The sequence below is a fragment of the Temnothorax nylanderi genome, unplaced genomic scaffold (genome assembly GCF_030848795.1).
Source record: "Temnothorax nylanderi isolate EJ_2023f unplaced genomic scaffold, tnyl_v1.0 TNYL_tig0338_pilon, whole genome shotgun sequence".
Classification (NCBI taxonomy): domain Eukaryota; kingdom Metazoa; phylum Arthropoda; class Insecta; order Hymenoptera; family Formicidae; genus Temnothorax; species Temnothorax nylanderi.
This window is the reverse complement of record NW_027249400.1, coordinates 7,274-26,215: the sequence shown is the minus strand read 5'-3', so window position 1 is coordinate 26,215 and position 18,942 is coordinate 7,274. Positions and strand designations below refer to the sequence as shown.

General features: G+C 46.8%; 5 protein-coding genes and 1 pseudogene across 5 annotated transcripts in view; 4 read left to right on the top strand and 2 right to left on the bottom strand.

Annotated features, from left to right (window-relative positions):
• The window catches only part of LOC139781440 (bifunctional polynucleotide phosphatase/kinase-like), a 44,692-nt gene extending 26,549 nt beyond the window's left edge, over positions 1-18,143 (bottom strand). Inside the window, exons 1-2 of the mRNA XM_071720299.1 lie at positions 17,992-18,143; positions 17,714-17,872 (exon numbers count right to left, since the gene is read on the bottom strand). The gene's annotated coding sequence lies outside the window, so the exon portion shown is untranslated. The remainder of the gene's footprint in view (positions 1-17,713; positions 17,873-17,991) is intronic.
• On the top strand, positions 757-3,311 carry LOC139781443 (uncharacterized; the record flags this gene model as incomplete). The annotated part of the gene is made up of 2 exons (XM_071720302.1): positions 757-1,833; positions 1,917-3,311. Coding segments are annotated over exons 1-2 (2,472 nt in total), but the record flags the coding sequence as incomplete, so codon positions are not given.
• Positions 3,312-4,556, top strand: LOC139781453 (uncharacterized). The gene has a single exon (XM_071720309.1). It carries the CDS (start codon positions 3,328-3,330, stop codon positions 4,552-4,554), a length of 1,227 nt encoding a protein of 408 aa, XP_071576410.1. The 5' UTR covers positions 3,312-3,327; the 3' UTR covers positions 4,555-4,556.
• Positions 4,954-5,565, bottom strand: LOC139781442 (sentrin-specific protease 1 pseudogene; annotated as a pseudogene).
• On the top strand, positions 12,270-13,471 carry LOC139781441 (uncharacterized). The gene is made up of 2 exons (XM_071720301.1): positions 12,270-12,363; positions 12,450-13,471. Exons 1-2 carry the CDS (start codon positions 12,270-12,272, stop codon positions 13,469-13,471), a joined length of 1,116 nt encoding a protein of 371 aa, XP_071576402.1.
• Positions 14,531-15,363, top strand: LOC139781454 (uncharacterized). Its single transcript, XM_071720310.1, has 2 exons — positions 14,531-14,582; positions 14,661-15,363. Exons 1-2 carry the CDS (start codon positions 14,531-14,533, stop codon positions 15,302-15,304), a joined length of 696 nt encoding a protein of 231 aa, XP_071576411.1. The 3' UTR covers positions 15,305-15,363.
• Positions 18,144-18,942: the final 799 nt, after the last annotated feature.

The window sequence follows — 18,942 nt, the reverse complement described above, 5'->3', positions numbered from 1 at the left end:
TTGGAATCAACCGTGGCAGGAAACGCACATCGACGGTCCCGCTCCAATGATTAAGGATTGCGGCGAATGTCAGCGAAAATAAAAACATTAGCTTTTTCGCGACGTGAACATTTTTTAATAACAGTGAACAAGAAGAAACGGTGCTTATATTTGTGTGAAATAGATCAAACATGGATCAAGTTTACATTGTAAACGGGGACAATTGAAATGGAAGAAATAATGAATAAAATGACTATGTATGCGTCCGATTCCGATTCCGATGACTCGCTGCAAAACAGAGCGACTCCATCACCGAACTTATATGGTGAAATGGCGGGGGAGCGGAATCGCTGGAGTCAGGAGATGAAGGAGGACGCTCGCTGGAATCTGACGACGTACTCTCTGCGAAGGGCGATCGGAAATCCATGTGTGCGGGAAGAACTGTGGATACGAACAATAATAGCTTTTGGTAATAGATCGGAACGGTATATGAGTGGAGTTGCGATGAAAATTCCAAAGAGATTCCGTTACATGAGCGCTGAAGACGAAGAGGCGTTTTGCGATAAACTTTGGAATCGGTGGGATAGAGTTAAATTCGAAGTACCTAGGAACAGTGAAGGTGATTACGCCGTATGGTCGGAATACTATCGCTTGAATACTCTACAAGCACGAGCTGCATTGCGCGAAATGAATGAAGATTCGAGCGAACAACTCGAAGAGAAAGAACAATAATGATGATAGCGAGTTTGAACTGAGTTTGTGCGAAATAGATCAAACATGGATCAATTCGAGCAAACCGAACGCGATCTATTGGAGCTGTCCGACCAAGTCGCTACCTTGGGTGAATATTTTACATGGGCGCTGCAATGCACGGAATTCGTCGAGCAGCTCGAAGAAGGTTGTCGTGCCAAACGTCCGCGGCTCTCAATCGGGCAGAGGCAAAAGTTAGTTGCCAGAATCGCGCGACTCGAGGGTGCGAAGACGCGATTGGAAAGACAATTTATCCGTAGCGGTGGTGATTATGCGAATGCCGGTAACAGTGGCGACACGCGCGCGACAGAACTCGTATGGCGAGAAATCGACGCCGCGTTCGAATCGCGGATAATGACCGGTGCGGTAATTAATACAGACCATGTAGAACCGCGGCAGTTTTTGGAAGACGCCTGCAGCGTAGTGTGCAAGCGAGTGCGAGACATTATAAAAAAACATAACTGTGTCAAAGTGAACACCTTGTTCAACGGAGAGTTTGTGGCGGGCGATAAACGTGCCAATAAGAGTTTTAATACAAATAACAAAGAACTCTGTCGTACATCGCACTTGCGCGAGTGGTACGAGCGGCACGTTATCGAGCCCACATTAGCGAAACTCGAGGAGTTCCAGGAACGCGACAGTGGGTGGGCGTTGACGCGAATCCTCAATTTGACGGTGAACGTCAACAGATACAATCCTTTGCGCGCGGGGTGTCACTTGAAATTGCCTCAAGACATTAAAACGAAGAATGCGGTAATCAATGTACTGTCTATGGACAATGCGTGTTTTGCATGGTCAGTGGTAGCCGCCTTGCATCCAGCCGAAAGACATTCAGAACGGGAATCATCATACCCGCATTATTCAACGGTATTGAATGTACGAGACATTGAGTTTCCAATGACGTTGAGTCAAATTAAAAAGTTTGAACGGCTCAACAATATATCCGTCAATGTCTATACCATCGAGGGACAGAAGACGTCAACCGTTCTTCCAATACGGCTTACCGACCGCACGAGTGATAAACATGTGAATCTGCTGTACGTGCAGGATCCACGAGACAACAATGTTGGACATTTTGCGTGGATTAAGCATCTATCCCGCCTCGTGAGCTCACAAATTAACAAACATAGACACACAAAGTACATTTGTGATCGGTAAGTGTCTATACTTTTTTAAATAATATATAGAATATTTTGTATATAAAAAAATTTATAATATTTGTGTTTCTTTTTTGCAGATGTCTTCACTATTTTAGTTCGAGCGACAAGTTGCAGTCTCACACTGTGGACTGCCGAGAGGTAAACAAATGCGCAATCCGACTGCCGAGCGAGGACAACAAGTGGCTGAGCTTCAAGAACCACAGCAGGAAAGAGCGACTTCCCTTCGTGGTATATGCCGATCTGGAGTGCGTGCTGCAGAAGACACAACCGGAGACGGAACACGCGTCATACGTCTATCAACATCATCGGGTATGTAGTATAGCATACTACATACAGTGCTCGTACGACAAAACGTTATCAGGGTATCGATTTCGTCGCGATAATGACTGCGTCGCGTGGTTCGTCGAGGAACTCAAAGGATTGGCGCATCGCGTAAAGAATATCTTGTCAGACAATGTATGCATGGTAGACCTAACGCGAGAGGAGTGGGAGACATTTCGCAGCGCGACGCAATGTCACATATGTGAAAAACCGTTCGCGCCGGATGATAATCGTGAACGCGATCATTGCCACCTGACCGGGCGTTACAGAGGTCCGGCACACTCGACGTGCAATCTGAATTATAAGGATTCTCACTTCATCCCAGTAATATTCCACAATCTGTCGGGCTATGACGCACACTTTATTATCAAGGAGATAGCTGCCGCGTTCGAAGGCTCGATCGATGTACTGCCTATAACAAAGGAAAAGTACATCTCATTCACGAAGCATGTGAAAGACACAGCGGAAAGATCAGATTCGCGCAGCGACATAAAATTAAGATTTATCGACTCGTATAAATTTCTGAGCGCGAGTCTCGCAAAATTGGCATCCTTCCTCGACAAGGATAAATTAAAAATTATACGTTCCAAATTTTCCGCGTTATCCGACGACGATTTCAAATTATTGACGCGAAAAGGTGTCTTTCCATACGAATACGTGGACAGCGTCAAAAAGCTGGAGGATACGTGTTTACCGCCGCGCGATTCATTTTACAGTTCCTTGACCGGTGAAACCGTATCCGAGAGCGATTACTCGCACGCCGCGAACGTATGGCAGCGATTCTCCGTTCAAACCCTGGGCGAATACAGCGATCTATACCTGAAAACCGATGTCTTGCTGTTGGCCGACGTGTTTGAAAATTTCCGCGACAGCTGCGTCGCGAGTTACGGACTCGATCCCGCGTACTACTACACTTTACCAGGCTTTACGTGGGATGCCATGTTGAAACATACGTGTGTCAATTTCGAACTGCTGACCGACATTGACATGGTTATGTTTATCGAACGTGGTATTCGCGGCGGCCTGAGTCAATGTTCCGGCAGATACGCGCAGGCCAACAATAAGTACATGCAGTCGTACAATTCATCGAAACCGTCATCGTATCTAATGTACTTCGATGTCAACAATTTGTACGGCTGGGCGATGTGTCAACCATTGCCCTACGCGGAGTTTCGATGGGTCGAAGACGTCGAATTTCGACTATAACGCGATCGCTTTGGATTCGCCTACGGGCTATATTCTCGAGGTCGACCTAGAGTATCCGCAGGATAAACACAACGCGCACACTGACCTACCGTTCTGTCCAACGCGCGATAAACCGCCCGGCAAACGGCAGGACAAACTTCTCGCCACGGTGAACGATAAGGAGCGTTACGTTATTCATTATCGCAATCTACAGCAGTGCACGCGCCACGGTCTTCGCGTCACAAAAATACATCGCGTATTACAATTCGTTCAATCTGCGTGGCTCCGCGCTTACATCGAACTCAATACAGAATTTAGAACACAGGCCAAAAATGAGTTCGAAAAAAATTTATATAAATTAATGAATAACGCAGTTTTCGGGAAAACGATGGAGAATGTACGCAATCACGTCGATGTAAAGTTACTGACGAAGTGGGACGGACGATACGGCGCGGAGGCAATGATCGCGCGACCGAATTTCCACAGCAGGAGCGTGTTTTCGGAAAATCTGGTAGCCGTCGAAATGCGCAAACTCGAGGTGAAATTCGACAAACCGATCTACGTCGGCATGTGCATCCTCGACTTGTCGAAGGTATGCCTATACGAATTTCACCACGAGTACATGTCTCCCCTGTACCGCGACTCGTGTAGAATCATGTATACCGACACGGACAGTTTGATTTATCATATCGAGTGCGACGACGCGTACGAGACGATGAAACGTGATATAGCCAGGTTCGACACGAGTGATTACGCGGTAGATAACGCTTACGGTATACCTCTCGTGAATAAAAAAGTGCCGGGCCTGATGAAGGACGAAAACAACGGCGCGATCATGACCGAATTCGTTGGACTTAGGGCGAAAATGTATGCCTTGCGAGTCGATGGCAAAAAAGATTGTAAAAAAGCTAAAGGTGTCAAAAGCAACGTTATCGCGCGCACCATTACGTTCGACGACTACACGCGGTGTCTGAACGATGAGATCGAAATGACTCGACCGCAGTCGTGCATACGATCGAAAATGCACGAAGTGTACACTATCAGTGAGACGAAAATCGCTCTGAGTCCTTACGACGATAAGCGATATATCGTGCCGGATTCGACAGATACATTGCCTTGGGGACATTATCGCATACCTTTATATGATAAGGAACAGTGAAGATTCATGTATGTATGTATATATGTATGTATAATATGTATATATGTATGTATGTATGTATGTATGTATGTAATGTATGCAATATATGTAATAAAATGTATGTACGTATATACATATGAATATATGTATGTAACGTAATATAATATGTAATGTAATGTAATGTAATGTAATGTAATGTAATGTAATGTAATGTAATGTAATGTAATGTAATGTACTAGTATGAATGTATGTATGTATATATGTATGTACGTATATGTATAATGGAAGGAATATTAATCACGTATATATTTTATATTTTATATTATAAAACATTTATTCAATAAAAAAATTTTTATACAATATTAATCACATATATTTTTATATTTTATATTATAAACATTTATTCAATAAAAAATTTTTTTATATAATATTTCCATTTATTACTTCCCTAAACATTTTGTTCCTAAAGTACGGCATGTCATCGTGCGTGAACGTTATCTTCCTGCTTGCACAGACGTATTCGGCGAACATGCAAGAGAATACACCACAATCGCTGCCGTTCGTCTGTTGCGGAATATTCTTGGCGGAATAAAATATCCAATCACTCATATCATAAAGTTGTTTCTTTTTGTCAAGACTCTCATCTTGTAAATATAGTTTTAGCGCAGCCAGACATTTCGGATTATCACTGCCCATACTGTCGTAATAAACAATTGTTTTATCGCGGAAATCTACTATTGACATACACCAGTGCACATTCAAATGTATTGGGATAATAATGAGATCCTGCGCAAAGATGTCCACCTTCTTGGTCCATCGCTTCAGAGACGAGTGACCGCTCGACAGAAGTTTTGGGTAAAAGAACGTGTTCATCGCATGTACTTTCGGATATTTGTTCGAAGATGTACCTCTGGCGATCAGTAGATTCATATAAAAGTTAATCACTTCGTCGTTGAGCCAATTTAAATCGACCAGCGTGTGAAGATCCTTTTGGGTGAGCTTCAGACCGAAGCCTTCCACCACCATCTCCATACTGCGATTTTGTCAAAAACCTTTGACAAAAAATATGTCATAAAAATTATACCACATCACATTCCAATAATTTTAAATAATAATAATTTGCAAATTTACCAGATGAACTGTTGCACAGATGAATTGCTGCACCATAGATTGTTAACTGTTTCGATCGCTCCGCACAGATTTTAACTGTTTCGATCACTGTACACAGATTTTAAATGTCTCAATCAATGCACAGATGTATCACCGAGGTGTTTAAGCTCTCAAATCATACTACTGTAGCTTGATGCATCCCTCGTTATATACCCTTTGCTCTCTCTCTCGCTCCAACTGAATCTTGAAAGATCATTTTTTTCTTTGTTTTGCATTTCTTCCTTTGTCTCGCGTACTGCGTCGTAAAAAAATAGTGTGAAATAGATACGTATACGCAATAACAGCCCCCTTCTTCAAGAAAAATATTTGTTTATAGCGCCACGATGAACACGAAACCCGCAATAGTAGATAACATATTATATTAGAAAGGATATTAATAAAGATACCGTATATGTATTTCAAACATTTTATATATATTTCAAACATTTTATATGTTGCATACGTCGTTACATATTTTTTATATATTGGATATTTTGTATTTAATATTTTTTACATAGTTTATTTTTTCATATGTTTTAAAAAAATACAATCTGTACGAATTAAATAACATTATTCTTGTGTATCCAAGAGTTGTGCGATCCATCGAATCCCAGCCATTTCACGTAAACCTCGTCACCCTTCCTGCGCAGTACTTTCTCCACGAGATACACGTCAGGATACGTCGCGCGATGCAACTCGTACTCGTAGAACGCTCCAGCGACGGATTTTCCACGATAGTCCTCGAGTAGATAGGTTACGGGATTGGTATGCTGCACTTTAACGATCTTAAACACCTCGGTGGTCCAATTCGGCGTGTAACCCTTCTCGAAAATCGTCTTGTATTTGCTGACGCGTACCGAGTCGCCCGTTTTGAACTTTGCCGGGCCCGCGATCTTTATCGCGCTGTACACCTGTAGCCAAGAGTCTTTCGGCGATCGCGGGGGTAACGTCGACGGGTCGCATGCCGATCGTTCGATGCTTGCGCGCGTTGTAATCCGACACGAGTCGCGGCAAGGCGTCGACCCACTTGTAATTTCCATTGAGCGTAAACATCTTCCACATATTGTTTTTTAACGTGCGATTGAATCGCTCGACGACCGATGCCTTCATCACCGAATACGTGGAATAATGATTGATGCCGTGTTTTCTCACGAGACGTTGCACGTCGGTGTTGTAAAATTCCTTCCCCATGTCGGTTTGTAGATTACTAGGGCACCTCCCGCTATCTCGAATTATCTCAGCGATAGCGTCAGCTGTCTCGCTGCCGCCTTTACCCTTGAGCGGCACGGCCCACGCGTACTTGCTCAACACATCGATGACGGTGAGTATGTAGTGGTGGCCTCCGTTGAAACGCGAGTACGGACGCATCTCGACGATATCAGCCTGCCACAGATCGTCGTATCCTCGCACTATGACGTGTCTGCGGGGAAAATTTCTTCTCGCCGGTGCGTGCAATTCGTCCACCAGCCGTCGCTTTTCGATATTTTTATCCACATCGGTCGATTTTAACGGTCTCATGTTCGGTTAACGTTTCGTTGGTTGTTCGTCGTCGTTCTTTAACTGTACGTAGCCGTTTCTGTTTATGTTTCTGCGTCGTTCGTCGCTGTTTCTGAACCGCTCAGATACGATTTCGAGCCGTTCCTGAACCGTTTGACGGCCGTCCGACAACCGTTCCTGAATCGTTCGTTGTCGTTCGTCGTCGTCAGTTAACCGTTGTTTATCATTCATCGTCGTCGTCGTCGTCGTCGACGTTCTTTAGCCGTTTGTAGCCTTTCCTGTCACCGCGTAGTTCGCAGCTGTTTCTGAATCGCTCGTAATCGTTTCTGAGTTGTTTTTGAATCGTTCGATAACCGTCCAACAACCGTTCTTGAACCGTTAGACAGCCGTCCGACAACCGTTCTCGAATCGTTCGTTGCTGTTCGTCGCCGTCGTCAATTAACCGTTGCTTCTCTTCACTCGTCGCCTTTCGATAGTCGTTTCTGCTGAACCGTTTCTTCATCGTTCATTAGCCGTTTCCAATCTAACAATGTTCGTACGCCGAAGCGCGTTTACCGCAGTCTGTAACGCTCGCACGTCCTTCTCGAACGAGGTAAGCTTCTCGTCTGACTCTTTTCGTTGATCTGTCAAACTTTTAACGCACCGATCCACGTATAGTTTGTTAACCGCGTCACCGACAGTCTCAGGTTGCGCTACGCGACGAATCTTGCGCGACCTTGCGTCAAAGTCCGTGGCGCTGCGACACAGAGCGTTATTGCGCACGAAATTTCTCATTAATCCGCTCCACCGATGGTACGAAATGGAGTTTGTCGCGTCTCCGCTGTGCGGAACAATCCAAATTTGTTGATCGGCATTTCGACGCTGATTGAACGGATCGCTGTCGCGCCGTTTAATTTATAATAAGCCCGGCTTCGCGAAGTTCCTCGATGATCGACATGATCTCGTTGTCGTGGGCATTGTTGCCAGCTTGACGCGAAGCGTCGAGCAATCGCAGACGAACCACCAGCTCGTTGGGATCGTCCCAGTGCACGTAGTCGATCTTATTGTCGGTTAGCGTCATCGCGCGAGGCATGGATAATCCCTTTCCGGATTTTTTCTTCTTGGATTCGATCGATATCAACGGTGAGATTACCCATAGATACTTGTATCCCCTGTTACCCTTTACTCGCTCGCGAGGTTCGTGCTTGTATTTATGAGCACTCGTCGCCAACAGTATGCTTCTGTACTTTTGCCTATCGACCTCCGTGTAGAGCTTATCATCGGGTATTTTTTTGAAGATTAACTCGTAAATACCGGGTGTACCGGCGTATCGTACGTCGCCGATATGAATGTTATCCGCTTTGTCCACGTAAAAACGTTTATTACCGAGCATCATTTCATTCTTGTCGAGATAAACGCCGTACACGTCGTCTATCGTTGGATCGGCGCCCAAAACAGACGAGATATACACTCGGCTCAGTAGACCGAAGCGATCTTCCAACGTTTCTATAAACAATTCTCGCCCCTCCGACGTTTGCAACTGCTTTTGAACGGTCGTCCCGATCGAGTCATCCGTGGTTTCGAAAACATACTCGTTTTCGAGAAATTCGGGACTTGTACGTTGCACGGTTCGCGTCGGTGTAGTGGTTATCGGTGTAGAGGTTATTGGTAGTACTATCGAGCGTTTCGATTGATTAGATTTACGCGGTGTCGACGATGAGAGATCCGACCAGGAGTCTAATCGTTCCCTCTTTATCTTCGGTGTAGCATCCTCCTCCTCCTCACCAGCGACGCTTTCCGGCTTCTCCTTCTTCACCGCGGTCAAGCTCGAGTTGTCGACGATCTTTTTCAGCGGCCCGATGAGAGGTTTAAAGTGCGTGTCCAACTCAATGTCCTTCTCGATCTTACCGGTCTTCAAAGTGCGAAGTTTCTTACGAATCGAATTACTCGTTTTCGCAATATCTTTAACGATCTTCTCGCGTTCACGAATCGTCTCGCTCCCGTCGATCGCAGCCATCGCGGGGGAAAAAAAACAAAGCAGAGCGTCGATCTCTCTCTCTGTAACGCTAACGTTTCACCTTCGACGACGTATCGGCGACGACTGACCGCTTTTGCGGTATCGCGAACACGTTAAACCCTTTTCTGTATCGGCCGTTCGAAAGCGCGCTGTCCTTATCTATCACTACGAATCCGTACTTGCATTGCCAACAATCGTGGCACAACGAGCAAAATTCATCGTACGACATGTCGGTATTTACGTGATCGTTGTACACGTGTTTCAAATTAGTACCATCTTGTTTGAATAGGATCAGCAGATTCGCGTTGTCGCGTATCAGATGTTTAGGTATTCTCGCGTACGTCTGACAGAGATAAAAGCAGTCGACGCTCGAGTGCCTGCCCATTGAGAAATACTCTCTCACAGTGTCTTGCTTATCGCACGCCACGTCGTCGAAGACGAATATCGAGTTTGGGCACGCGTCGCTCGGTGGAATGACGTCACTGTTATTGGAGAAGGTGTAGTAGCCGATTTCGTCGATCGATGTCAATAAATTCTCTAGATATCGGTATTTCGGTTGTCGCAGCGATTTCGAGTACACGTACACATTCTCGAAACGTACACCGTGCGGACTTTCCAGTAAACTTATCAGAACGTTGGTTTTACCGCAATTCGAGGGACCGCAAATGATCGCGCGTATAGTAGTCGGCAGCATCGTACCGTGTCTGCGCTTCTCCGCGTTGCCCTCCATCGGTCGTGATCTGTCGTCGCAATTCGTCACGCGAATCGCCCACGGTTGCCGCACAAATCTCATTTTTTTTCTCACACTTTGTACGACTGAATCGAACTTTCTCGTTTGAACGTCTATTTATAGATGCGCGGTACCGCGAATCGCTCAGTCGCACAGATGTTCGTCCTGCTGTCGAGACCTTTGAACATTCGCGATTTTAGCGCCGAATGCGGCAAATGTCAATGAAAACAAAAAAACAGGTGGAGGTCTGTTTAATCGCGCGATTGGTGCACTTCCGTTCGAATTGCACATTCCCGGCTACCAGTTTTGCGGTCCGGGTACTCGTTTGCAAGAACGATTGGCTAGAAGTGATCCGGGTGTAAATCCATTGGACGCGGCGTGTCGCGAGCACGACATAGACTATTCGCGTAGCAAAGAGCTCACCGAGAGACACGTGGCTGACAAGATACTCGCCGAGAGAGCGCTGGGACGCGTCATCGCGAGAGATTCGACTCTCGGAGAGAGGGCTGCCGCTACAGCCGTCTGGGCGGTTATGAAGGCTAAGACGAAGCTCGGAATGGGTTTGAAAACACGAAAAACACGAACGAGGAAAAGGTCGACGAAGAAACGGATACTTCCGACAGCGAAACGAGGTGGCGTATTGCCGATTCTACCGTTGTTGGGAGTTCTCGGTTCTCTGGCCGGCGGAGCGGCTGGAATTACAACGGCGATGAACGCTAGCAAAGCCGCGCGGCGTCAGCTGGAAGAGACGCAACGTCACAATCGCGCCATGGAAGGTCGCGGACTTTATCTCGCTCCATACAAATATGGACAAGGACTGTATCTCGGCCCGCACAAACGCGGGCGAGGAGTAGCGTTGAAGATTAGAAAGAAAAAAAAACGTCAAAAAGACGTTAAATATGCCCACAGGTATTACGACTAACGTACAATTGAGTCGACTGGCAAGGCGAATGCGCGTACCGTTCTTCAGAGGTGTTTTCATGCGTGATTCGTTACCGATCGTCGATGGCGTACGTCGAAACGAGAGCGGTATCGTGAATTTGGACGATGCAGCTGGCCCCGGCACCCATTGGGTAGCGTACGCCAAGAGGGGAGATCGAGTCGTATATTTCGACAGTTTCGGCAATCTTCGGCCACCGAAAAAACTGGTGCGATATTTCGGACCGAGCGTGACGAAGATCGAGTACAATCACACGTCTTATCAGCGATACGATCAGAGCATCTGTGGACAATTGTGCTTGCAATTTCTCCGGACGATGGACGACGATCGACGCTAATTTAAAACCTGACGACGCGCCTTGCGGAGACTCAGTGTTCGTCGAACAGCTCCCGTCGACATGTCTATAACGTTCACGCTGACCGGGAAGAGCAGCATCCTCGCGGAGCACTATTTTCCCGCCGTGGATCTGAGCGACGGTGACTACGAGCTCGGTCTAACGTGTTTTGAGACTTATCATACGATTCCGAACGTGAATTCTTTGAATAATAAATTTTATTTCGACGAGGATGACACGGAAATTACGATTCCCGAGGGATCGTACAAGATACGGGCCATACACGAGTTTTTGAAACGTGAAATTTCACGGAAACGTCCGCGACGCGTGGTTCGTTCCAACGACGACGACGATCGTATGTCGGTCGCGAATATCGCGCGAGAGGAGACCGTTCGCGCGAACGGCTACGAAGACGAGGTCGCGGAGTACCCGATAGTGCTCCGCGCAAATTACAATACGATGAAAAGCGAGATCGAGTTCAGAGTGAACTTTAACAAACCGAACAACGTCGGATCGCTACTGGGATTCTCGTCGACGCGTGTATTGCAGCCGGGACAGTGGCATGAATCGGACGCACCGATTAATATTATCAACGTAAACATTATCCGCGTGGAGTGTAACGTGACCGCGGGTGCGTACAGCAACGGCAAACGCGTTCAAACGATACACGAGTTTTCACCGAGCGTACCACCGGGATATAAGATATCGGAAACGCCGGCGCAGATCATTTACCTGCCGATCATCGCGCGGAGCGTTACTGATCTAACGATTCGCGTCGCTGATCAAGACGGACGATTGCTCGATTTTCGCGGAGAAGAGATCACCGTCAGATTGCACGTACGACGGCGAGAGCGATAACGCGGCAGCCGTGTGCGTGAGCGTGAGTGTGCGCGCGACATATGAGATGCTAGTGTTGAACGACTCGGAGCACGCGACAGATAACAACAATAATATCTTTACGGTTGCGCCGATCGACGATATCGTCAAGTCGACATTCGGTGATGTTAAACAAGCGACGAGAAAGAAGCTCAACGCGTTAAACGTTAAATTTTTACAATCTCTGGGATTCGCGGTGCGAAACATCTGAACGATGACTGAAATTCTCAACATCGGAGGCGAGCCGGTCTTCGACGATCGCATCGTCAAGATCGAGACTCACACGTACAACCCGTACGCCAACCAACGTTTGACTATAGCGACGAGATACGAATACCTATACAACAGCAGGATCTGTATACGTTGCCGTGCGAAAGTTTTCTCTACGTCGAAGGAACATTGGCGGTGACCAGAGCAGCCGGCCAAGTCGATAACGTGGTACTGGGGACTAATTGCGTTGCATTCATGTTCGACGAGATTCGATACGAGCTCGACGGTATGGAGATTGATCGCTGCAGAAACGTAGGAATAACCAGCACGCTCAAGAACTACGTTACGGTATCGTCCGACAGAAGCGTGATCCTGAGAAACGCTGGCTGGGAGCCACAGAATAACCCGAATGGATATTTCAATTTCTGCGTACCGCTCAACACGTTACTGGGATTTTGCGAGGATTACAAACGCGTGGTGATCAATGCTCGTCACGAATTGATCTTGATACGATCGCGCAACGACAACAATTCCCTGGTGGGAAGTCTCGCGTTGGAGCCCACCATCAAAATACATAAGATACAATGGCGAATGCCTCACGTGGTATTGAACGAGATCAACAAGCTGTCGATGTTGCGCACCTTGGAAAACGGACGATATCTAAGTATGGGTTTCCGTTCGTGGGATCTGTACGAGTATCCCCTGTTGCAGAACACGACCAAGCACTCGTGGGCCATTAAGACCGCGACTCAGCTCGAGAAACCGCGATACGTCGTCTTCGCTCTGCAGACGGGTCGGAAGAACGTCATGTCCGCCGACACAAGTCGATTCGACGATTGCAACTTGACCAACGTAAAACTCTATCTAAACTCAGAAGTTTATCCGTATGACGACTTGAATTTGGATTTTGGTAAACACAGATGGGCGATTCTGTACGATATGTACGCGCGTTTCTGCAAGGGCTACTACGGATACGAATATCTCGAGCCGAGTCTCACCGTTTCGACTTTTCTACGTAACGGCCCGTTTGTGATCATCGATTGCTCTCGCCAAAACGAATCCGTCAAAAACGCCACCGTGGATGTCAGAATAGAATTCGATTGCATGGAGAACGTACCGCCGAATACCTCCGCTTACTGTCTCATCATACACGACCGCGTGATTGAGTACAACCCGTTGACGAACGTGGTGCGCAGAATAGTCTGAGCGTTCGCGGCAACGTCGACGTGAATATTTTCTCTCTCTCTCTCTCTCTCTCTCTCTCTTTCCATCAGTCTTCAATACAATTATTGAGAGGGGTAAGGGAGGGGGAAAGTATAAATCAGAGTGTCGCGAGACGGTTTGCAGAGTTGCGCGTCATTCCTCTCGATTGACGCATTGACGAGAGAGAGATATATATAAAGAAATCTCGTCATGTCCGTACCAACATTCGTGGACCTGCAAGGATTCCTCGTTGGGATGAAATTTGTCGTGAAGGAGGTGGCTGTGCTGAGAAAAGGCTGCGTTCTGTCGCATCACATCTTTAATTACCCCATGCCGTGGAATCTCCTCACAAAATCCGATAAATCGTGTGCTACCTGGTTGATTCGCAATCACCATGGATTACGATGGGAAGACGGAAACGTGCCGTACAGCATGGTGAAACGCCTGATTACATCGGCCGTGCTTGGTGTAGAAGAAGAAGACGATGATGAGAAAGAAGACGATGACGACGACGACGAGATGCCGACTCTCGTGTATGTCAAGGGATGTCAGAAACGAGAATGGCTGGTGGATCTGCTGGAGAATTATGCGCAAAAAAACCTAATCGTCGAGACTCTGGATGCGCATTACGAAGATATCGAATCTTTGAATAAACTAGATGACACCAATACTATGCGATGCGGAAAACATGAAAAGAATTGCGCGTTACAAAATGTAATAAAACTATTTAACTGGTGGTCGCGCGCGACGCCATAAGAACTTGCGATCTTTTTTTTAAAATAAATTATATATAACTTTTTATAATGTTTTTATTTCTTACTCCCCCTTCCCCATCATCACCGTTAGAGTAGGCTTTACTTCCCCCTCTCCTAATAAAAAAAATCCACTGCGCAGTTCTATATATAAACATTAATTCCCCCTCTCCCTTTCCCCCACCACATCATTACTTTTGGAATTGTTGCGTATACTAGATTAATTTTACACGATCAGTCTTGTCGCGATCGCTTGTACTGACGGTCAACTTCTCAGAGCCTAGAGAGCGAAAATGTTCTCCTTTGAAGGATGCAGCAGCAGCAGCAGCAACAGCAACAACGGTGCAAAACGCGCGAATGCCGTGAATTATTACGTGCCGATTCACGACGTTGAAACTCAAACGTATGAGGCCAGATGTAATAGGTAAGTTTCTTTTAAGAAAAAAATAGAGCCTCTCCCAGTTTTTATATCTTTACAAATTGTATTACTTACGAAAATAAACTAATTTCATTTCTTTTATACAGCATTTCGCGAGAACGTCGCGCGGTACGCATACTCGGCAGACGATACGCGCTGACAGCTACGGGATATAAATTCCTCGAAATTGGTATCAACGTGGGCCCACCGAGCTACGTGGAGATCGCAGTTGGAGATCATCGAGGAAAAGAACTGCTGTTGTCTCTCGAAACGTGGAAGGCACTCTACGAGCAACGGCGAAACATTCAGAATTTCTTTCGCAACGACTACAAAGATGTCCATAGTTTTATAAATGTTGGACCGCTAACGGTGAGAGTTTGTACGTCGGTTAATAACGTCAAACTCATACGTCTTGAATCTGCAAACGTACGCTTAATGATGACCGAATCGACGTTGCGTCGTATGTTCGATCTCGATCGGTGCATCGAGGCGAGATTCGATCGTTTGGTCAGAATACTTGCGACGGTCGATGCAAAGTTTGCGCAGTTCTCCGATATCGCGTCCACCGTGACGGATCCCAAGGAAGCGTCGAATGTAATATACGCTAGCGATGCGTTCAATACGAATCAGCTCATCGATTGTGAGCTCGCAGCTTTAGTTTTTTAGTACGTAAGATATATCATGTAAAAGAAGAGTTAAATAAACAGGCTTTTTTTACACTTAAATGAACGATGTAATTTCTTTGCATGTATGTCCATCCCTACCTTAATTTTTATCATCGCTTTGATGCGGTCGATCATCGTCGATCCGTCATTTCTTTCTTTGTCTCGCGTACTGCGTCGTAAAAAAATAACGCGAAATTGTTTAGTCTACGCGATAACACCCCCTTTTCCCATAAAAATGTTGTTTACGACGAACATGTTCCGACAGGTTCGACGCGTTATCGAGTCGATCATCGTCCCGATGACGTCATTTCTTCCTTTGTCTTTTACGTACTGCGTAGATAGATTGTTTTTTAAGTATAAATCATACTATAATTTCTTCGCGCGCATTTATATTCGAGTCGTATATGCGACGTCGGCCGGAGCATCGGCGCCTTGCTTCTATATTATGATATGCGATACTTGTTTGTAAATTCAAGCAGCCGAAATTCTAGCGGACGTCGTCGCTCGCCTTTGTAGCGCGAGACTTCGCTGGAAGCGACTATCAGTTTTATATACCGCCATTATATTTTTCTATGGCGACTTCTCCGTTCTACAACCGTCTGAAGCGTCATTGAATTCAGTCTCGTCGTGGCCGTACGTGAGCGTGCAACGTGTTTCATTTATATACATTTTTTTATAATTATATTAAGTATTTGTTAGTTTGTTTGTTTGTTTGTTTGTGTGTGTGATGCCTCCTCTAGAAATTGTGCGAGGCCGTGTAAAAGTGAGTGATTATAACGAATTAAACGACTCTGATAGTGATCAGGATCAGGGTGAGTGGCTCGCTGCTTCGCCTGCTCCCGAACCCCCGCGTCAGCCACCCGCCATAGGACGCGGGCGGGTGCTGCTGAACCCTATCCGACCACTTGGTATCGGACGCGGGCGGGTGCAAGTTTACGTGGATCACCGCGCGGCCCTCGGACGCGGGCGGGTGCAAGTTTACGTGGATCACCGCGCGGCCCTCGGACGCGGGCGGGCACAGTTTTACGCCGCGGCCCTCGCGCAGGGTCGCGCGTATGTTCCGACGGAGGAGGACAATAGATTAGCTGATGAACTTTTGTTCGACGTGGATCGAGTCCTGCATATCGCGGGTCCTCCTCCTCCTCCTCCCGCTAACCGCCGCCCTGGTGCCCAGAATCCGCTGGAGGATTTACTGGCTATGTTGCGACAAATAGAGGGTCGCGGCCATGGGACCCCTCCTCGCCAAAATTAAAAGGTAAGATCGCTAACGCGACCGTCACGCAGACCCTACGCGGACCCGCGGCGCGACGCCGAACCCCCCTCGCGGACCTCCCCGCGCGGATCCAAGGCGCGGCGCGGACACCCCCCCCCCGCGCGGCGCGGCGCGGACCACCCGCGCGGACCCGCGGCGCGACCGCGAACTCGAACGCGAACGCGGGTGAGTCATCCCGGTGAGTCATCCCCCGGTGAGTCATCCCGGTGAGTCATCCCCCGGTGAGTCATCCCGGTGAGTCATCCCCCGGTGAGTCATTCCGGTGAGTCATCCCTGTGGTATGCCAAGGTCACCCCCCTCCCCCTCACCCCCTCGTAATCCGATACCCTTGTGTAACCCGATACCCCCCCTCCCCCTCACCCCCTCGTAATCCGATACCCTTGTGTAACCCGATACCCCCCCTCCCCCTCACCCCCGCGAAATCCGATACCCCTCCACTCCCCCTCCCCCTCACCCCCGCGAAATCCGATACCCTTGTGTAACCCGATACCCCGCCAACTCCCCCTCCCCCTCACCCCCCCCCCCGCGTAACCCGATACTCCCCCTCCCCTCACCCCCCCTCATTGCCCCCGGGGTGGAAGCGGCCTTCTATACCTACTTATATATATTGTAGCTACATTGTATTTTTAAGGACTGTGATTTTAATTCATTCAGTTATGTGATAATATTTAATTCATTTACTCGATTATGTAGCTCTACTAAATTACAGTCCTTTGAATCTGAATCCTTTAAACGAAATTGGACAATTCGTTGAATCTAAGTTTATCAGATTTTATCTTTCTTCCTATTTTTATCCGACACTGTATACTTGTCAAAACTTTTCGTTGGATCAAAAGGTTCCCATCTACTCGCTGGAAAAATGTGTTTGTTCCTCTCGTACCATGATCTAATGAGAAATAACATAAAAGAGAATTATACAAAGTATTCTTTTAATGATAAATACCTAAGTACAATTTTTCCGGCATGTGATTCCTCGGTTTCGACAGAAGCATCGTGCATAACACGAATATCATCGTGAACGTCAAATGTGAACAAGGTTCGCTTTTTCCTCGTGCCTAATTGCAATATTACATACATTAAAATAACATGCCAACATTGTGATATTGCTTCATAAGTTTTATCATTTAGTATCTTTACCTTAGTTACAATAAAATCGTAAAACGTATAATGGTGCGGTAATATAAGAAAGATCCTTCTTGACATACATTAACTGATCTGCCATTACTGTTTTAAGCTCGCTGAATTCACGCTTCAGAACTTCTAAACATCTCTGAAGAAGCTGATAGATAGAATTACCTGTATGTGAAAATTTAATTTATGCAGTAGAACATTATATATCACGCCAATGTTACTCCAAAAGTGACACTGGAGTATTTTAATAACTTAAAAATTCTCTAAATTACTGAGACATTCACCTTTTTTCATTATAACACTCCGACGATAGCCAGATCCATCCCAATAACTGAATGTGATCTCAATTTCTTCTTCCTTCAACGCGTTCTGCTTTCTAGCCCATTCTTGCCTCAATTCTTTCTTAAGTTTATTTTCCTCCTTCTCTCTTTCCCTATCTGGCAATAAACTTGTATCTACATCTGGATTTTTCTTAATCTTTGTTGAGGATAGAAATCGAAATTCCGTTCGCGAGAGAGGAGTTGTTGGGTGCCGTATCTCTCTCTACGGCCCTGATCGCAGAGGCTGAGATCTCGATCTGAGCCAACGGCCCTGCCACGAAGCGTCGCCCAATAACTCTTCGCTCCCGTTCAATTTATGCGAACTCATGCGAGTCATGCGCACGCGTTCATGTAATCCGCAACGCGGTTCAATCACGGATCGATACGATTCGTCCCCCTCTGTAACGCACACGGCGTCCCCGCCAAGCAATCCTGTACTGACAATGATTGTCTCCGCGAAGAGACAGAATTGTCACAGAACTCGAGCCGAAAGATCGACAAACCGTTCGCCGCGACCAGCATCCTCGATCGATCGCCGCGCGAAACGGAGGTCATACGCTCCACCAGCCGTCTTCAACGGGGAAGTGAACGACCTCAGTGAGCGAGAACGTGATTCTCCTCACCGACCTGTCGAATCAAGCGCTCGTCTCCGAACGGGGCCACGCGCCGCGAGACCCCGCGAGTTTGTGCACGGGACTCTCTCAGCCTTCCGCGCGGTGAGATCACGACTCTCACAGTGTCTATAAAGGACAACTCTGTATCTCTGCTGTAATTAAATATTATACCAACAACGAAACGACTGCAATAAATTCGCCAACACTCCTCGCCGATCTCTGAAGCACGCTTCGCGCCCTTGTTAGGGCGAACTCCGGCAAACCTTCGTGTCCCGAGGCTTCCTCGGCCGAACCCGAAACA